Below are 15,641 nucleotides of genomic sequence, written 5' to 3' on the forward strand. Positions count from 1 at the left end.
TTAGCGGTCATAATAAATGAGGAGCAGTAAAAGAAATAATGCAAAAATATTAATATTTTTCTTTTTTTATTTTAAAATATTACACAGTTTTTAAAATTCACAAATTAAGATTTAAGTATAAAATAGGTAGTTGCGATATGAATCATGTCTGCGTGGAATGGTATCAAGAATGCTGACAGCATTTCCCCGTTGAAGCGCTATGGCGATTCTCTGGGCAAAAAATGCCCCAGCCCTCTTGTCACCAGTGGAGTGATATCAAATTATTTAGCGTCCATAAATTCGAATCGAGTAATTGTATCCGCGTCCTATCGCTGATTGTATCCTTATGGTCACGTTGTTGGCGCCCAAACCGCCACGCAAAATGTACGCGGTGGGTAACTGACGAGCGCCTACTTCAGTAGCATTAATAGATGATATGAGGGTATTACGGTTCCCGTTGAATACAAAGTCTTCATACTGCACAGCGTTCGGTCTGGGAGGCCTGTACACCGACGCACTGAAAATAATCAAAATATAATTATTGATAAGTATTATTATAAAGAATAAACAACAATAAACAAACGCTTCACACTCAACGGCCAACAGTAGGACTAGCTCCTGAGTCGGAGGTCCGGAAACACACACAATACACAAGCACAAACAGACCACGGCAAACATCTGTATGGCCCATAAAAAATGTTTGCTATGTGCGTGGATCGAGCCCGCAACCGCCACCGCAACAGCCCCAAACCAATGATGTGACCGTTGCACCGACGCGTCGTCAAATAACAAATGTGCATAGCGGATTACTCTCTGAAACTTCTTCTTTATAGACAACGAACATCATAAGCCAGTACATAACGTGAGACAAGATAATATTACCTTCGAAGCAGTCGGTCTCCTGGCCGAATTACACCAATGTTGAGGTTATTCCTTGTTATTGATAACACATTGGAGGAGGAGATCGCAGCGAGGGCCAATAAGAATACAGCGATTAGGAACTTCATCTGAAATACCGTACAAGATTATTATTTTTTTATTTATATATGCTTGCATTTTTGTCTGTATTGACAGAGCCTGTATCTGATACGGCGAAATTATTCATCAGTGAGTTTAAGCATCATTAATGATTATTTCCCAATTTTATATATATTAACAATTAGGATATGATGATAACAATTGGATTCTACGAAACCCATGAACATTTATTATAGGATTTTTTTTTCTAGATTTTCCAATGTTTTATAAGTTATTCTGCTATAACGACACACGGGACGGAGACAAATCCACCTAATCAAAAACCATGAAAATCGGTCCAGCGAATCTCGAGTTATAAGTGTTCGAACAAACTCGACTTTGTTTTATATATTAGGATAGTAAGAAAAATCGCAACTTACTTTTCTCACGTAGAATCTCTTCAGCAATCGGTGAAACTGATTCCGATGATTTATCGTATTGCCTTTATATATGTATTTAACGATTAATTAATCGTTCAAAAAGATAACTATCTTTCAAAAGTGAATCATACAAGATAATTACACAGGTACGATATCGGTACTAGAAATTTTGATCACACTGATGTACTTACTATAGGTATGTATGTTAGACGGTTTTTTATTATTATCATATATTGGTCTACGCTTTATAATAGTCAATTATTCGGAACTAAACATCATACATAGCTACATACTAGGAGCGTATATAGAGACAATAAACTTTCTTTCTCTATCTACGAATAGAAAACGAAAGTAATATTCAAAACTCCAATCAAAAAGTTCATTGAACTGGAAATAAAGTAAAACGATTGAACCGGTCGACATTTTACCAAGAGTCCTAGTAAGGAAAGGAATTTTTTTTACTTCTTTAACACTATATTTTTTTTACAAATAACCCTTTTTTAATAATTCGAAGAAATAATGCTATGCTATTTCACAACATTAGTTTTTTGACGACACTTCTTATTATCAAATTGTATTGGAAATTCCATATTTTTAATTACGTGTATATTTTGATTTTTTAAATTCTTTTAATAAACGTTATCTAGATAAATTTACTCGAAGTTATGATACCTACATACATTTCGGTTATTAATTTTATTATTGTATAAGATTTATGGTCCTTGTTAACAGTGACTTTGTTTACATAGTTTTAATGTTAATGTCAATTGTAATGATCTTGACATTAATTTAAAATACATTATATTTGCTGTTATCGATCTATCTCCTTCATGTCTTCTCCATTCTACGTGACATTAGCAAGTTCTATCTGACCTTAGCGAAACCAACCGTGCTATTCTAGCACTTTTGGAAACCAATAATCTGACTGAGTGTTTCCTAAACTGTAGTATGCGTACTTCTGGGGATACACATGGGCCCATTGTTTTAACACTTTACACTCAACGGCTCAACTCAACTCAAAGAACTTAGAATTGTTTCTACGAATTTATATTACTAATAACTTACTTAGATCCTAGACTATAAGAAAACTGAGACTCATTTTAGTAGGAGGTCATCAGGGGAGGAGTAACTAACAAATGAAAAGTCTTACTATATCCAAACAAAAAATGTTTGGGAAACCCAACAGACCAGCTCAAATTGAGGAATGAATCACTAATATTTATAAAAATTAAAAATCATATGTCAGTGCTATAATCAATACATGACAATTCAACGTGAAATTAACTTTTTAAACTAGATTTATGGGGTGGGATCGATTATTATTAATATCCAGTAATTCGCGATTAACGCGTAGTAATTGTGCAATGAATTTCTCAAATATCATCTATAATAATAGTTTAGTGTAACAATTGTTGGTACATTGTTAATAATCGCAATTATTTGTACTTATATTCCAGTTTTTATTACCCATTACATAGTGTTCATTTCACTCATAAATTTAAGTGTAGCGACAGCAATTGCGTCAATACAATCGAATTGACTATCGCTTGACTTTTGTTCGTAGTGTGGCATATCATATTTTGGGACACGTTTATATTTAAATAATACACACTCAACATTTAATATTTACTTTTTTATTATAATTCACAAAATATTATAATTATACATGACTTTAAAATTTTTATTCTAACATATTTTTGTCTTTTTTTTCTTTCTTTGTAAGGTTTACAAGTTTGGCTACCGCATTAAAGAATATAGCCACCCCCTTTCTTCCCATGGGTATCGTAACAGGTGACTAAGGGATAATACAGTTCCTCTACCACCATGGAACTTAAAAAGCCGACTGATGACGGGATAACCATCCAACTGCTGGCTTTGAAATACACAGGCCAAAGACGGACAGCAGCGTCTTAGGAGCGACAAAGCCAGCCTGCGGTCACCAACCCACCTGCCCGGCGTGGTGACTTTGGTCACACACAAAACAAAAATGGCGCGAACTTGTGGAGTTCCATGTCCAGCAGTGGACTGCAATAGGCTTAAATGATGATGATGATGAGGATGAAGGTTTATAAGTTAAATTATAGTTATATTGTAAATGTAACTGTCTTTAAATGGAATTGTATGTATTATAAATATGTAATTCTGTTGGTTATTGTTAAATAAATAAATTGTAAATCATTTATCGTCCCCAGATATCAATTACATAGTTAAAACCGTATCCCCATGCGGATTGTACCCTTATGGTCACACTGTTGTATCCTATCCCGCCGCTCATGATCCAAGCGGACGCGTACTGCGTGTATCCCACCTCGGTAGCTACGACAGCTGTTATACGGGTAGTATAGTTACCGCGGTAGATGTAATCTTGGTACTGGATTGCGTTTGGTCGAGCTGGCTGGTATAAAGATGATCTGAAAACATTAGAAATTTCATAATTATTTCTTGCCTATTATAATACACTAGCGACATTTGTCCGTCCATATTTTTGAGGCGATAAGTAATCCTTAAAACCTTTTCCGAAACACGCATCTTATGGTCTCGCAGTATAACCGAACAATAAAACCGGTCTCCATTTATTAGTATATATAGTTTATATACAAGAGTATGTTTACTTTCGCTGAAAATAACTTAATAATAATAATCTCTACTAATATTATAAAGCTGAAGGGTTTTTGTTTGTTTGTTTAAACGTACTAATCTCAGGAACTGCGAGTTCGAACTGCAAAATTATTTTTATGTTGCATAGTCAATTTACGGAGGAAGGCTATAGGCCATATAACATAACGCTACGACCAACAGGAGCTGAGCATTAGAAGAAATGTTACGAAGACGGAAAAAATATTCGTTTTGAGATTTACCCAAGACCTATGTAATTATGATGAATTTGATCGCCATTAAAAGTTCTAAAAAAGTCCGCGGCTGCATATGTCTATTTCTATAACATTTTTTAATCAAGTTTGTTCTAAAATAATGCACTATATGTGGAAGTGGTTTTAAAGACATTATATAAATCATTATTGACATGAACACGTTATATTCATAAACAGTATTTATTTTTCAACAAAACTGTCCTCGATATTATTAGACTTCAATGAATATCTTATAAAAAATCGGAGTTTTAAAATTAATTCGTCACAAAAAAATCGACGATCACAAAAAACGAAAAGGTAATTTTATTGTATTATTATTTGCCAAGCATATGATAATCCTTACAAATGAAAAATACTTCATCAACAAGGCAATTTTATGAAGATAAACTTTCTTTTATACCATTTAATTTAGGCGCATATTTTAGGAGAACATGTCAAATCAAAAGAATCGATAACATGTCTCGGCGCGCACAGATAGTACCTAATAGGTATAATAGTTTTTTTTTTTAAGTTTTTCTTTGTAAGTATTATCGCATTAATCTCAGGAATTTCTAGTTTGGTTGAAAAGAAAAAGAATGAAAATAAATTATATATGATCACAGTTAATACTTATTAGATAGTAGTAAAACAAACGAACAAATAGTAATAGTGTAATTAGATATACTAGTAGGTCTGTAACTCAGCAGTATTCATTTAGTTTTTATATTAGAAATTTGTCAGGCTTTTTTAATCTGTATTTAGAAACAAAATTCATTATAACAATACATTAAATGCACTACAATATTTTATTTTTAATTTTATATAAGCAAAGGTTTTATAAAATACAGCCTAGATGGGTTCTATTATAAAGCGAAATACCATACCTTTGCAACAATCTGTCACCTTGTTGAACATAGCCAACGCTCAAATTATACCTGCTGACATTCGGCAAAACTGCACTGTTACATACAACAGCCAGTGTCATCAACAGAACTGGGAGTAAGAGCTTCATCTGAAAAACAAAGACCACATTTTATTAGTGTGAAACATCTATAGGCGAGGGTAAACCTGCTTGTTGGCGTGACGTTACAAACCGTGGCGACGTATCGCCACGCTATATGATGGAATATGTGTACTATACTATATAATGAGTTGTCGTAATTATAAAGAAATTTTTGAATAAAAAAATTTTGTATATAAAGAAAATAAATCTTTATTAAATTTTTTACGTCTGCCAGCCGTCATGTGACAGCTCATATTTTTTTATTTCAATTATTAACTTATAAAAAAGTCACCTTAGTGCATTCAGTGCACCCATTACTTCATCTTCTTTCTTTCTTTTCTTTTCTTTCCATTACCATGGCGCTTGCAATAGTGCTGAAATATCGGGAACTCAAAATGTCCAACAGTAGACATGCCATTTTAATTTTCCGGTTTTGCGTATAAATCATACAATATGAGCTCAATCTAATCTTAAGATGTATTGAAGATGAAAATTTAACTCGAAACATTCATCAAAAAATAATCCAAGTATGTATTGTCAAAGGTATTAAAAATTACTTACTACAAGTTACGTTGTTTTATCGCACGATTACTTTATCGTAAAATAAGTTAAACATATAAGTATTTTAGATATTGGATAGAGCACGTGAGTCAGTAAATTTAAAAATTATTAATAATGAATTCCTCCACTGGTGACAAGAGGGCTGGTGCATTTTTTCCCAGAGAATCGGCATAGCGATTCAACGGGGAAATGCTGCCAGCATTCTCGGCACCATACCACGCGGACATAAGTTATACCATAACTATCTGTAAATATTTATTTCTTAAGTTGTAAATTGTAAATATACTTTTTTTCTTATATAATGAATTGATAATGAAAAATGAATGATTGAAAGTTTAATGATTATAGATAGGTATATAAAATTTTTATTAACCATAATATTCACTATAATAAAACAGATATGAAATGTATAATAACAATGTATGTTTTAAATACTTTGTTATAATATATATTTTTGTTAGAAATAATGAAAAAAATATTTAATAACGATAATGTCTGATATGTTGTGTAAGGAAAATCAAAATTAAAAATAGCTTTATTTAAATAGGCTTCGAAAGCACCTTAGAATTGTCATTTTACAAATTAAAATCATAATTAATTATATTTCATCCACATTAATTTGAAACAAAAAATGCACTAAAATATATATTATATACCCTTGCTCAGTAAATAGACTATCCAATATAAAAATAATTTTTCAATACGAAACAGAAATTCCCGAGATAAGCGCATTCAAACAAACAAACTATTCAGTTTTATAACATTAGTCTAGATAATACGTTTTGCTCATTAATATTATGAGCAACATTGTGTATTTAAAATATATAACAAATTCTTAAGTTCTAGAAAGACTCAATTGTACTCACCTCGTCTACGTATATACACTTCAGTAATCTATTTCACACTGATAAAGATGGGATGCGGTAAACACTACTCTCAGTATAAATATCTCATGATAACGCATATCTCTCAAGACAAAGTGAATCACGATCAGAAATCAGACTACACAGCTAACTCTCTTTTAAAAGTCGGCTATTTTTCTTAAAATTTTGTTAATAAATAAATAAATCATTTATTTCTCTCATTCATTATATGAATATAATTCTAATATTTCAAGACGTAGATATTTTCAATGGTTAAAAAAATATTTTTCAAAATAAAATAAAACAAAAGTTATTTAAAAAAAAGTAATCAAACTTTGGACAATATAGTTTAAATGTCTGACATACAATCCCATCAAAAGATAATTCAATATGTTGAGGAGACCACATGCCTTGCTCTGTCTAAAAGTTATCAGATCTCACGTAGAGCCAAGTTCTGACTTTACAAGCCTTTACTTCACAAACTCTTCGCTTCAGCCTGTAATATCCTACTACTGGGCATAGGCCTATTTCCTCATGTAGGAGAAGGAGGCCTATGCCCTGATATAAACTCTTCACCCTATCCAAGTGGTGTTCCTTTAGTTGTATGGTATTCTTAAACAACGGATATCTAAGTGTAATAATATCTCAGACTTCCTAATCCTTTTTTAATATTAGCAACTTAAAAAGTTACTGAGACCAAAAAAAAAATAATATTTATATTGAGAAAGATTCAAACAAACTTACATCACGTCACAAATTAGAGCTACAAGTGTGAAATCAGAAATTTTGGTGTAACCATGTGGTTACACCTCTAGGGCCGTCCTAGGGTTTCCTAACAAAGTGTTCTAATTATAAAATGATAAGAAACCCTTTCTTTTAATCTGTTTTAATACATCAATAATGAAATCAAGTTATCACAATGATGATTATAACGAGCTGGTTTTCATTAAAATTGTGAAATAATATCATTTCTTAATTGATAAAATCAATTTATATATAGTCAATTGTTTGTAGTATGTTACTAATGTTATTAATCATATCTACATATATGAGTTGTCGATGACGATGATGCTAATATATACTTTTTATAATATAAAAAGTTTCTTTGTCTCTTAATATTGATATTTTCTAAACGGCACAAATATTCCTCACTAATTCCAAATTACATCGTTGTGCCGTTTGCAGTCGAAACACTTGGACCTTGGAGTAGCAGTGCTAAAAACCTTCTAAATGAGATAACTCCTCGCCTTATTGCCTCCACTGGTGACAAGAGGGCTGGTGCATCTTTTGCCCAGAGAATCGGCATAGCGATTCAACGGGGAAATGCTGCCTACATTCTTGGCACCATTCCATGCGGACATGATTTGTATGTACCATAACTATCTGTAAATATTTATTTCTTAAATTATGAATTGTAAATATGTATAATATTTTAAATATTTGATTATAAAGTCTGTTCATAAATTTAAACATTTAAATTTTGCTAATAATTATTTTTTTATCCCTTGTAGAATGTGTAGGTAATAATTGACAAGTAATACAATGTAAGTAGATGATAAAATAGTGAAGTAAATATGCATCATTAGATATAACTCGAAAATGACTTGTTAGATATCAAATAAATTTAAATGGGACCACATGACACGCACTAGCTTTCGAATAAGACAAAAATTGTCAAAGTTGGTCTACCCAGTCAAAAGTTCTGAGGTAACCATACATTAAAAAAATAAAATTGTATTGAGAACCACCACCTTTTAGGAAGTCGGTTAAAAAGCACTTCTAAGCATTTCCATGTTAAAAGGTTGTCAGAAATAAATCGCTGCATTAGCGATAGGGCTACCTGATTGCAACTGATGCCACTTAGTAAATATATTATTATAAAGAGTATTTAATTATTTTGTACTAGCTGTGCCCGCGACTGTGGTATTAAAAAAAATCTTGTTCAGCTCGCACAGTTACAAAATAAAAATATTTCTAAAATAAAAGTAGCCTAAGTTACTCTTTATTACATAAGCTATCTGCCAAAAAAAGTCCGGTCAAAATCGGTCCAGCCGTTTCATAGATTAGCCGAAACAAACAGACAGACAGACAGACAAAATTTTAAAAAAATGTCATTTTGGTATTGTCATTTGGTACCTTGTATACATTAATATGCATTTAGTAAAAAGCGGTTACTTTAATATTACAAACAGACATTCCAATTTTATTTATTTGTATAGATTTATATCAAAAACATGTAAATATATAAGTAATAAATAAACACAACTAGCTCTAAAACGTAAAAAAATATCAGAAAAATTATCAAAATTGTCAAACGTACGAAAATCGAAAAGCGAGTGTCATCGCATCTGAAGTCATAAGCATGATAGCATTTCTATTAATACTCAATCCGTATCTTATCCGATTACATCAGAAGGAGGGTAAAGTTATTGAAGTGAGTGAGTATCGTCATTCTTTGTTCTACTTGTGGCTAGATTATACAAACTTGTAGGTGCTTATTACAATATTTTTGACAAATAGATGATGAAAAATTTACAAATTAATGTAAGGAAAGAAGAATGCATTCAGTGTATTTATTATATTATTTTATATATTATTCACTCTACACAATACTATGTATAATGCTTTTTTTTCTGAGATGAATTTTTCTGGTTTAGAACTTCTTATTCAGAAAACCTCATGAATCACACTGACGTGTAGGTATTATGTAGATTTTTACTGATAAAATATTTTATAAAATTCAGTAATACAAGTTACTATAATTATTGACAGTTTTTTTTTTAATGTGTATCTGAGTAGTGAGTGTAACGGAGTTTCTTAGCGATTCTTCTCTCCATAATCTACCTTCCAAAACGATGGTAGCTTTACATTTAACATATTTTGATTAATTTATTAAAAAGTAATGTAATTTTAATTTTTTTTAAATAGCGTTATAAATGCTTTTGGACCCTATTTGAATAAAGATTTTTTGATTTCGATTCTTTGAAGCCAAAGGAGATAGGTAGTCTAATAGTTTAACTAAAAGCCAAAATAAATCGCTATTGAGCGATGTGACCGCCTCATTGTAAATTTTTATTTTTACTTTACATTTTGGTATTAAAGTACTCTGTGCTCGAAGACTTTAATTACATCGAAAAGTATTACACACACAAATCGGTACACTCTGAGAATAGTTATTTATTTATACAACTAGGTCGGCTCACCTGGTGGTCAGCGATTACCGTAGCTTATAGATTTTTACATTGCCAAACGTATCCTCAACCCCCCCCCCCCTCCCGAAGTTCATGTCACCTTATTCACCAAAGGAACACAACATTGCTTGAAAGCAGTATTATTTATCTGTGATCTTTTGTAAGGTCGAGATACTTACTACCCCCGTCGGGCTGCTCCAGATTTTGAGCAGGAAATTGCTGTGTCCTACCTCAGTTAAACGTTACCTTCGATAAAAGGTAAGGGATAAAAAATAAAAATACAAAAGAATCGAAAGCATTTTGCGTGTTCTTTTTTTGTGGGATAATTTGTTACTTTTTAACAGTATAATTTATTTAACAAAATCTTAAGATCAATTCAATTGCTGAATTGTACAAATTTTATTTTATTTACGAGACTCATACATATATTTGTATACTTCGCAGTTTCACTCTCGTCAATTTAAATTAAAAAATAGGCTATATATATGGGCTATATAATATAGGCTATAGCCTTCCTTGGTAAATGGCTTATCCAACACGCAAAGAATTATTCAATTCGGACCAGGACTTCCTGAGATTACAGTGTCTTAAACAAACGAACAAACTTTTCAGCTTTATAATATGAGTGTAGATGTATAGATTTGCTTGCATAAACTGTCGTATTTAATATAAAACGATTGATATTTCTTATCAATATAAGTATATAGTATATAAATGTATAGATATAGATTATTTTATGTGTGTTTGATAAGGCCTAGTTAGGTTGCAAATCATATAATGTTTAAAGAATGCTATTTATTTATAAACTAAAATAAACTATATTTAGATTTGTAGCTTTGAATTGAATGAAAGGTTATAATCAAACAAGCTGTGCTCACGACTTTGTCCGAGTGGAATTTAAAAAATAACATTGTTCAGTTCGCAAAATTACAACATATATAAATTTCTACAATGAAAGCAGACTAAGTTATCCCTTACTACATCAGCTATCTGCCGATGAAAGTCCCGTCAAGATAGGTCCAGCCGTTTTAGAGATTAGAAAGTTTCAGAGATCGGAACAAACAGACAGACAGACAAAAATTGTAAAAAATGTTGTTTTTGTATATGTGTCGTGTATACATCCATATGGATTTAGTAGAGGTAATTTTAATATTACAAACAGACACTCCAATTTTATTTATTTATAAAGATAAAATTTGCAGTGTCATTGATATTGTTTCTTGTTGATGATTGTTTCTTTTTGATCTTTAACATTGTACAAATGTATAGACCTTTGTATACAAAAAAGCAGCAAATAAATAAATCGAAATATAACCTCCTCCCTTTTTAAATTAGTTACAAATAAATAAGCCAAGTAAGGTGCAAGCCCTAAACGACTCTGCACGTCAACTGAGAATATAACGAAAAGGAATAATAACAATTTGCATTCTAAATCAACGTTCGTCACGAAATGTAAATATGTCTTTGTTTTGGATGTTATTCATACAAACAAGCTACATGCGACGGCGTTGCGCGTGTTTTAAATCATAATAAGAAAACCACCCACAACTATTGTGACTTCATTTATATTTAAAAAAAAAAAGAAAATATTTTGAATTCAAATGTATATCTATATATTTTGTATTTTAGCTATTTTTTACATATTTCTCACTTAATTGTGACTTATTTTTGGAGTTTACTCATTAACAAATAATATAAAGTCTTTGAAAGGTTTGAGAAACAAGTAAGCGAAATCTGGTTAAAGTTTCAAAACTTAACAAAAGAAATTTATATAAAAAAAAAAAAAAACTAGCTGACTCGGCAGACGTTGTCTTACCGCTTAACGCTATTTAAAAATAGGGGGTGGTGGTAAAAGGGTGTAAATTTAGGGTTGTATGTATTTTTCAACGCCAAATCAAAATAAAATAAGAAATAACTAATTTATCTAAAAAGTAAAAAATATTAGGGGTGGACTACCCTTAACATTTATGGAGATGAAAAATAGATGTTGTTCGATTCTTAGACCTACCCAATATGCACACAAAATTTCATGAGAATCGGTCAAGCCGTTTCGGAGGAGTTTAACTACAAACACCGCGACACGAGAATTTTATATATTAGATAATATTGAAAAAGATAATTTCCTCGTAATTCACATAATATTATTAACATGGCTATGGTATTCTTTACTGTTATATAAATGGATTACTATGTTAGCCTCGTACAATCACAATGGCAGTCTTAGAGAATGGTACGTTCTTCATTTCCTGTAACGGATTATTTCCATCGGAAATACAATATTTTTTTCCATCACTAGTCAAGATCTTAAAGCTCGATTGTAAAGGCTCTATGAATGACATTATGTAAAGAATATTGTAGTCTCCTAGCCAGAACGAAATATATTCCCTTTGGATGGATGGATGGATCACGTTTTGTACCCTTATAGACTGATTATTAGTTGGCTTTGCTCTCATAATTTGTTGTGAAGCTTTTTGGGGTGTATATTTTTAACGTTCATTCAGAATGTAGGTATATTCACCTTATGACTTAGTATATGTTTTCATTTAATTTCTTCAATATTGTTTTAAAAACATAATTGTTACGTCACCTCTATAAGTTTTTCCCATTATAACGAAACAATTGGTTTCAGGTTTAATATTTTTCAGCGAGGATCAGAACACTGTATAAATCTTTTTGACTACAGTATTAATATTTTTATTATATTAATGTTACTAAATAAATATATGATAAGATCAGACTACCAATTTTGTTGGAAAAAAGCTATTTCATTTGATACGACTCGTGCTTAGAAATCACTCGGCAAACACAATCTGTGTGGTATATAATATAATTAAAAGTTAATATTTTATTATCGCCAGTCTTTCAATTACGTTTTTATTATTATTTTCATTCAATTACGTACAATGAAACATACAATTATTAATTTAACGAGTAAATAGCCGTAGCTGAGACATGTCATTGTAAAAATAATGTTACAATTATCTATTCTTTCAACGGTTTCTAGTGCATTTTAGATTTCGAGTTATTTTTAAATCATTACAAAGAATTGTTATATATATATGATTTATGAATTAACAAAAGGACCTAAATCAATCATTACAGCCTATATAGTCCACTGCTGGACATAGGCCTCCACAAGTTTACGCCAAAAATAACGTGAACTCATGTGTTTTGCCCATAGTCACCACGCTGGGCAGGCGGGTTGGTGACCGCAGTACTGGCTTTGTCGCACCGAAGACGCTGCTGCCCGTCTTCGGCCTGTGTATTTCAAAGCCAGTAGTTTGATGGTTATCCCGCCATCGGTCGGCTTCTTAAGTTCCGAGGTGGTTGTGGAATCTTGTTATACCTTAGTCGCCTCTTACGACACCCACGGGAAGAGAGGGGGTGGCTAAATTCTTTTGTGCCGTAGCCACACAGCACAAAAAGGACCTAAATATGTCGGAATATTTACGGCATAATTTTTACAATAAAAATATGCTTATAATTCTGAATTGACACAAAAGGTCCTTAAGATCTTACTGATTTGCAAAGGTATATCCCTATTTAGATGAAGAGTTTGAGTCACATTGTTTAGCAGATAAAAGTATGTACGAACAAAGTACATATGTCAGAGGTGAAACTTCTTTAGTTAACTAATTTTTAGGTTTAGTTTATAATTATACAAATCTAAAGCTTTAGATTTCCGTTCCAGCGCCATCGCCTAAAGATGTTTCACTTCAATTACAGTCGTTATCATGTAATTAATATAAACACCGTCAAAGATGGCTTTATTTACTTACTGAAGTATGAAAAATTAACCTAAAAGAACTAACACTTAGACAAGAAAAGAATATCTATACAAATACAATAAAATTATTCTCTCCAAGTAAAAACCGAACTAGTTACAATCAGCATTGGTAGAACTCTCGTCACTACTACACCGGAACGGTCGACCACACTTAATAATCTTCATTAAATAACTCAAATATGACTAAAATTTTTGTTCTATTAACTTAAGAACATACATAAAATTTGTATCTGAAAATGCATTACATTTATCAAACCGGAAACGATTAATGGATAACAGATGCGGCTGACAGCCTGGCCGTGGATTAAGAATACGTCCGCTAATAAGGTTTATGCTTTACGGGTCGCTGCATGCAATGATTTATTACATTGTTGTTTTATAAGATATATTTACATTTTTTGAAATAGGAAACAGCAGGAAATTTCCTACTTAAAATGTAGAGTAGCCCGACTCAAAATCAAATGAATCGTCATTTTATAAATTAAAATTAAATTTGTTTTTCACAGAATTAACTATAGCTAAAGTGAAGCTACCGCCGATTCGGAATATAGATTCTGCAGAGAAGAATCAGCAAGTTACTCTTTTATAAAATTGTCTTTATTATAAATTACTGGATAAGTTGTCTTAATCTGACCGAAGTTCACTCCAAATAATACTAATCGCACACAGTGTTCCGGTTCACATAGTGTTCTGGTTCCGGTCCGGTTCTAGGGTTGACAACGTGCTTGTCACGTTTCTGGTGTTGCAGGCGTCCATAGGTTATGATAACGCTTTACCATCAGGTAGGAGTACACTTGTTTTCAACCCGTATCAACCGTATGTACGTTTCAAAGTTCATTGAGCAGCATGAGAGCTTGCATAAAATTAAAAGTTCTGATAAAATTAAAAACCGCTGATCCTGTTTTGTTGAACTTGGAAAATGTATCAAGAAGTGCATTACACCTATATAGACGTAGTGACTTAACTTTAGCTATAACAATTTTTGGTATTTCATTATTTTTATCGAGTTTTGTGGATTTGGTAACAAAGATATCTTCGTGATACGCGACTCGATCTTTTAAGCTAACAGAGTTAAAATTACACAGACACTGTATTTAGAAGGTATTGTAACTTTTAATTAATTTTCTTAATTAGCTTCTGAGTACTTTGCTATGTTTGCCCTCGATTAATCAAAAACATTTATTTCGCTTAAATGTTGACTAGCCCGTTGGCGCAGCTTGTATAGGCCTTATTTTCTGCTCCGGGGGTTGAGGTTTTAATATATATGTATTATTTCTAGTTTATTATTTATAAATAAATAATAAACTACCTGTATCAGTCGTCAGTTACCTATAACACAGGCATTAAATTATTTACCGTAGGAACAAAGGACCATGTGTGAATGTAAAAAAAATGTAATCTAATGTTTGAAACATTACAAGTTTTAAAGGTACTTTAGGAAGATTAAGTGCAGAATGTTTACGCCTTAGCCTGTAATATATCCCAGCAGAATGTTTACTATGTAGTTAATTTTATTAAGATTCCCTTAGTAGAGCTAATGAAAGTTAAAACGGGTAAATGCGAAGGTAGTGGCGGTATGTACAGTTTGTAAAATTATATAAAACTATCTGACCCGGCAAAATTCGTCTTGCTGTATTTTTTTGTCGATTTTTTTTAATATACAAATGTTGTAACATTAATAAACAAAAAAAAGGATTACTCAATGTGTTGGAGACGTTCGGAAGCTATGCGCGTACATACGTTTTGGCGTTTAGGTTTTCATTCTTATTTAAGTAGACTAGTGGTCGCCCAGTGGTCAACATTCGACCATAATTAATTTAAATTATAAATTTGAATATTATTAAGGTTCTGTTGTCAAAGACTATATATAACTTCTATAATTATAACCAAAAGAGCATAGGTGTGTGTGTGTGTGTATGTGTCAAATACATGGTAGTATATCTGGTAGTCTCTATATAACCTATTAAGTGTGCAAAATTTCATACTCCTCTGTCAGCGCAATTTTTGTAAA

At 31.7% G+C, this 15,641-nt stretch overlaps 3 protein-coding genes and 1 long non-coding RNA gene across 4 annotated transcripts in view; 2 read left to right on the forward strand and 2 right to left on the reverse strand.

The window, feature by feature from the left end:
- The window catches only part of LOC123665506 (calbindin-32), a 92,950-nt gene that overhangs the window by 40,381 nt on the left and 36,928 nt on the right, over window positions 1-15,641 (forward strand). The gene's annotated exons all lie outside the window — the stretch shown is intronic.
- Window positions 50-1,417, reverse strand: LOC123665508. The gene is made up of 3 exons (XM_045599802.1): window positions 1,377-1,417; window positions 862-986; window positions 50-496 (listed from the first exon to the last, which is right to left on the reverse strand). Exons 2-3 carry the CDS (start codon window positions 984-986, stop codon window positions 265-267), a joined length of 357 nt encoding a protein of 118 aa, XP_045455758.1. The 5' UTR covers window positions 1,377-1,417; the 3' UTR covers window positions 50-264.
- On the reverse strand, window positions 3,506-6,739 carry LOC123665507. The gene is made up of 3 exons (XM_045599801.1): window positions 6,656-6,739; window positions 5,110-5,237; window positions 3,506-3,787 (listed from the first exon to the last, which is right to left on the reverse strand). The coding sequence occupies exons 2-3, from the start codon at window positions 5,235-5,237 to the stop codon at window positions 3,556-3,558; spliced, it is 360 nt and encodes a 119-aa protein (XP_045455757.1). The 5' UTR covers window positions 6,656-6,739; the 3' UTR covers window positions 3,506-3,555.
- Window positions 11,991-12,544, forward strand: LOC123665509. The gene is made up of 2 exons (XR_006745059.1): window positions 11,991-12,347; window positions 12,473-12,544. It is a non-coding gene; the product is annotated as an uncharacterized LOC123665509 (long non-coding RNA).

Source organism: Melitaea cinxia, chromosome 24 (assembly GCF_905220565.1).
Source record: "Melitaea cinxia chromosome 24, ilMelCinx1.1, whole genome shotgun sequence".
Lineage (NCBI taxonomy): Eukaryota > Metazoa > Arthropoda > Insecta > Lepidoptera > Nymphalidae > Melitaea > Melitaea cinxia.

Bases quoted from the DNA above. Each gene is read 5' to 3' on its own strand.
- LOC123665508 (XM_045599802.1), bottom strand. From the start codon at position 986: ATGAAGTTCCTAATCGCTGTATTCTTATTGGCCCTCGCTGCGATCTCC. The intron at 497-861 runs GTAATATTATCT...GATTATTTTCAG, and splicing joins GGAGACCGACTGCTTCGAAG to TGCGTCGGTGTACAGGCCTC.
- LOC123665507 (XM_045599801.1), bottom strand. From the start codon at position 5,237: ATGAAGCTCTTACTCCCAGTTCTGTTGATGACACTGGCTGTTGTATGT. The intron at 3,788-5,109 runs GTATGGTATTTC...TAATGTTTTCAG, and splicing joins GGTGACAGATTGTTGCAAAG to ATCATCTTTATACCAGCCAG.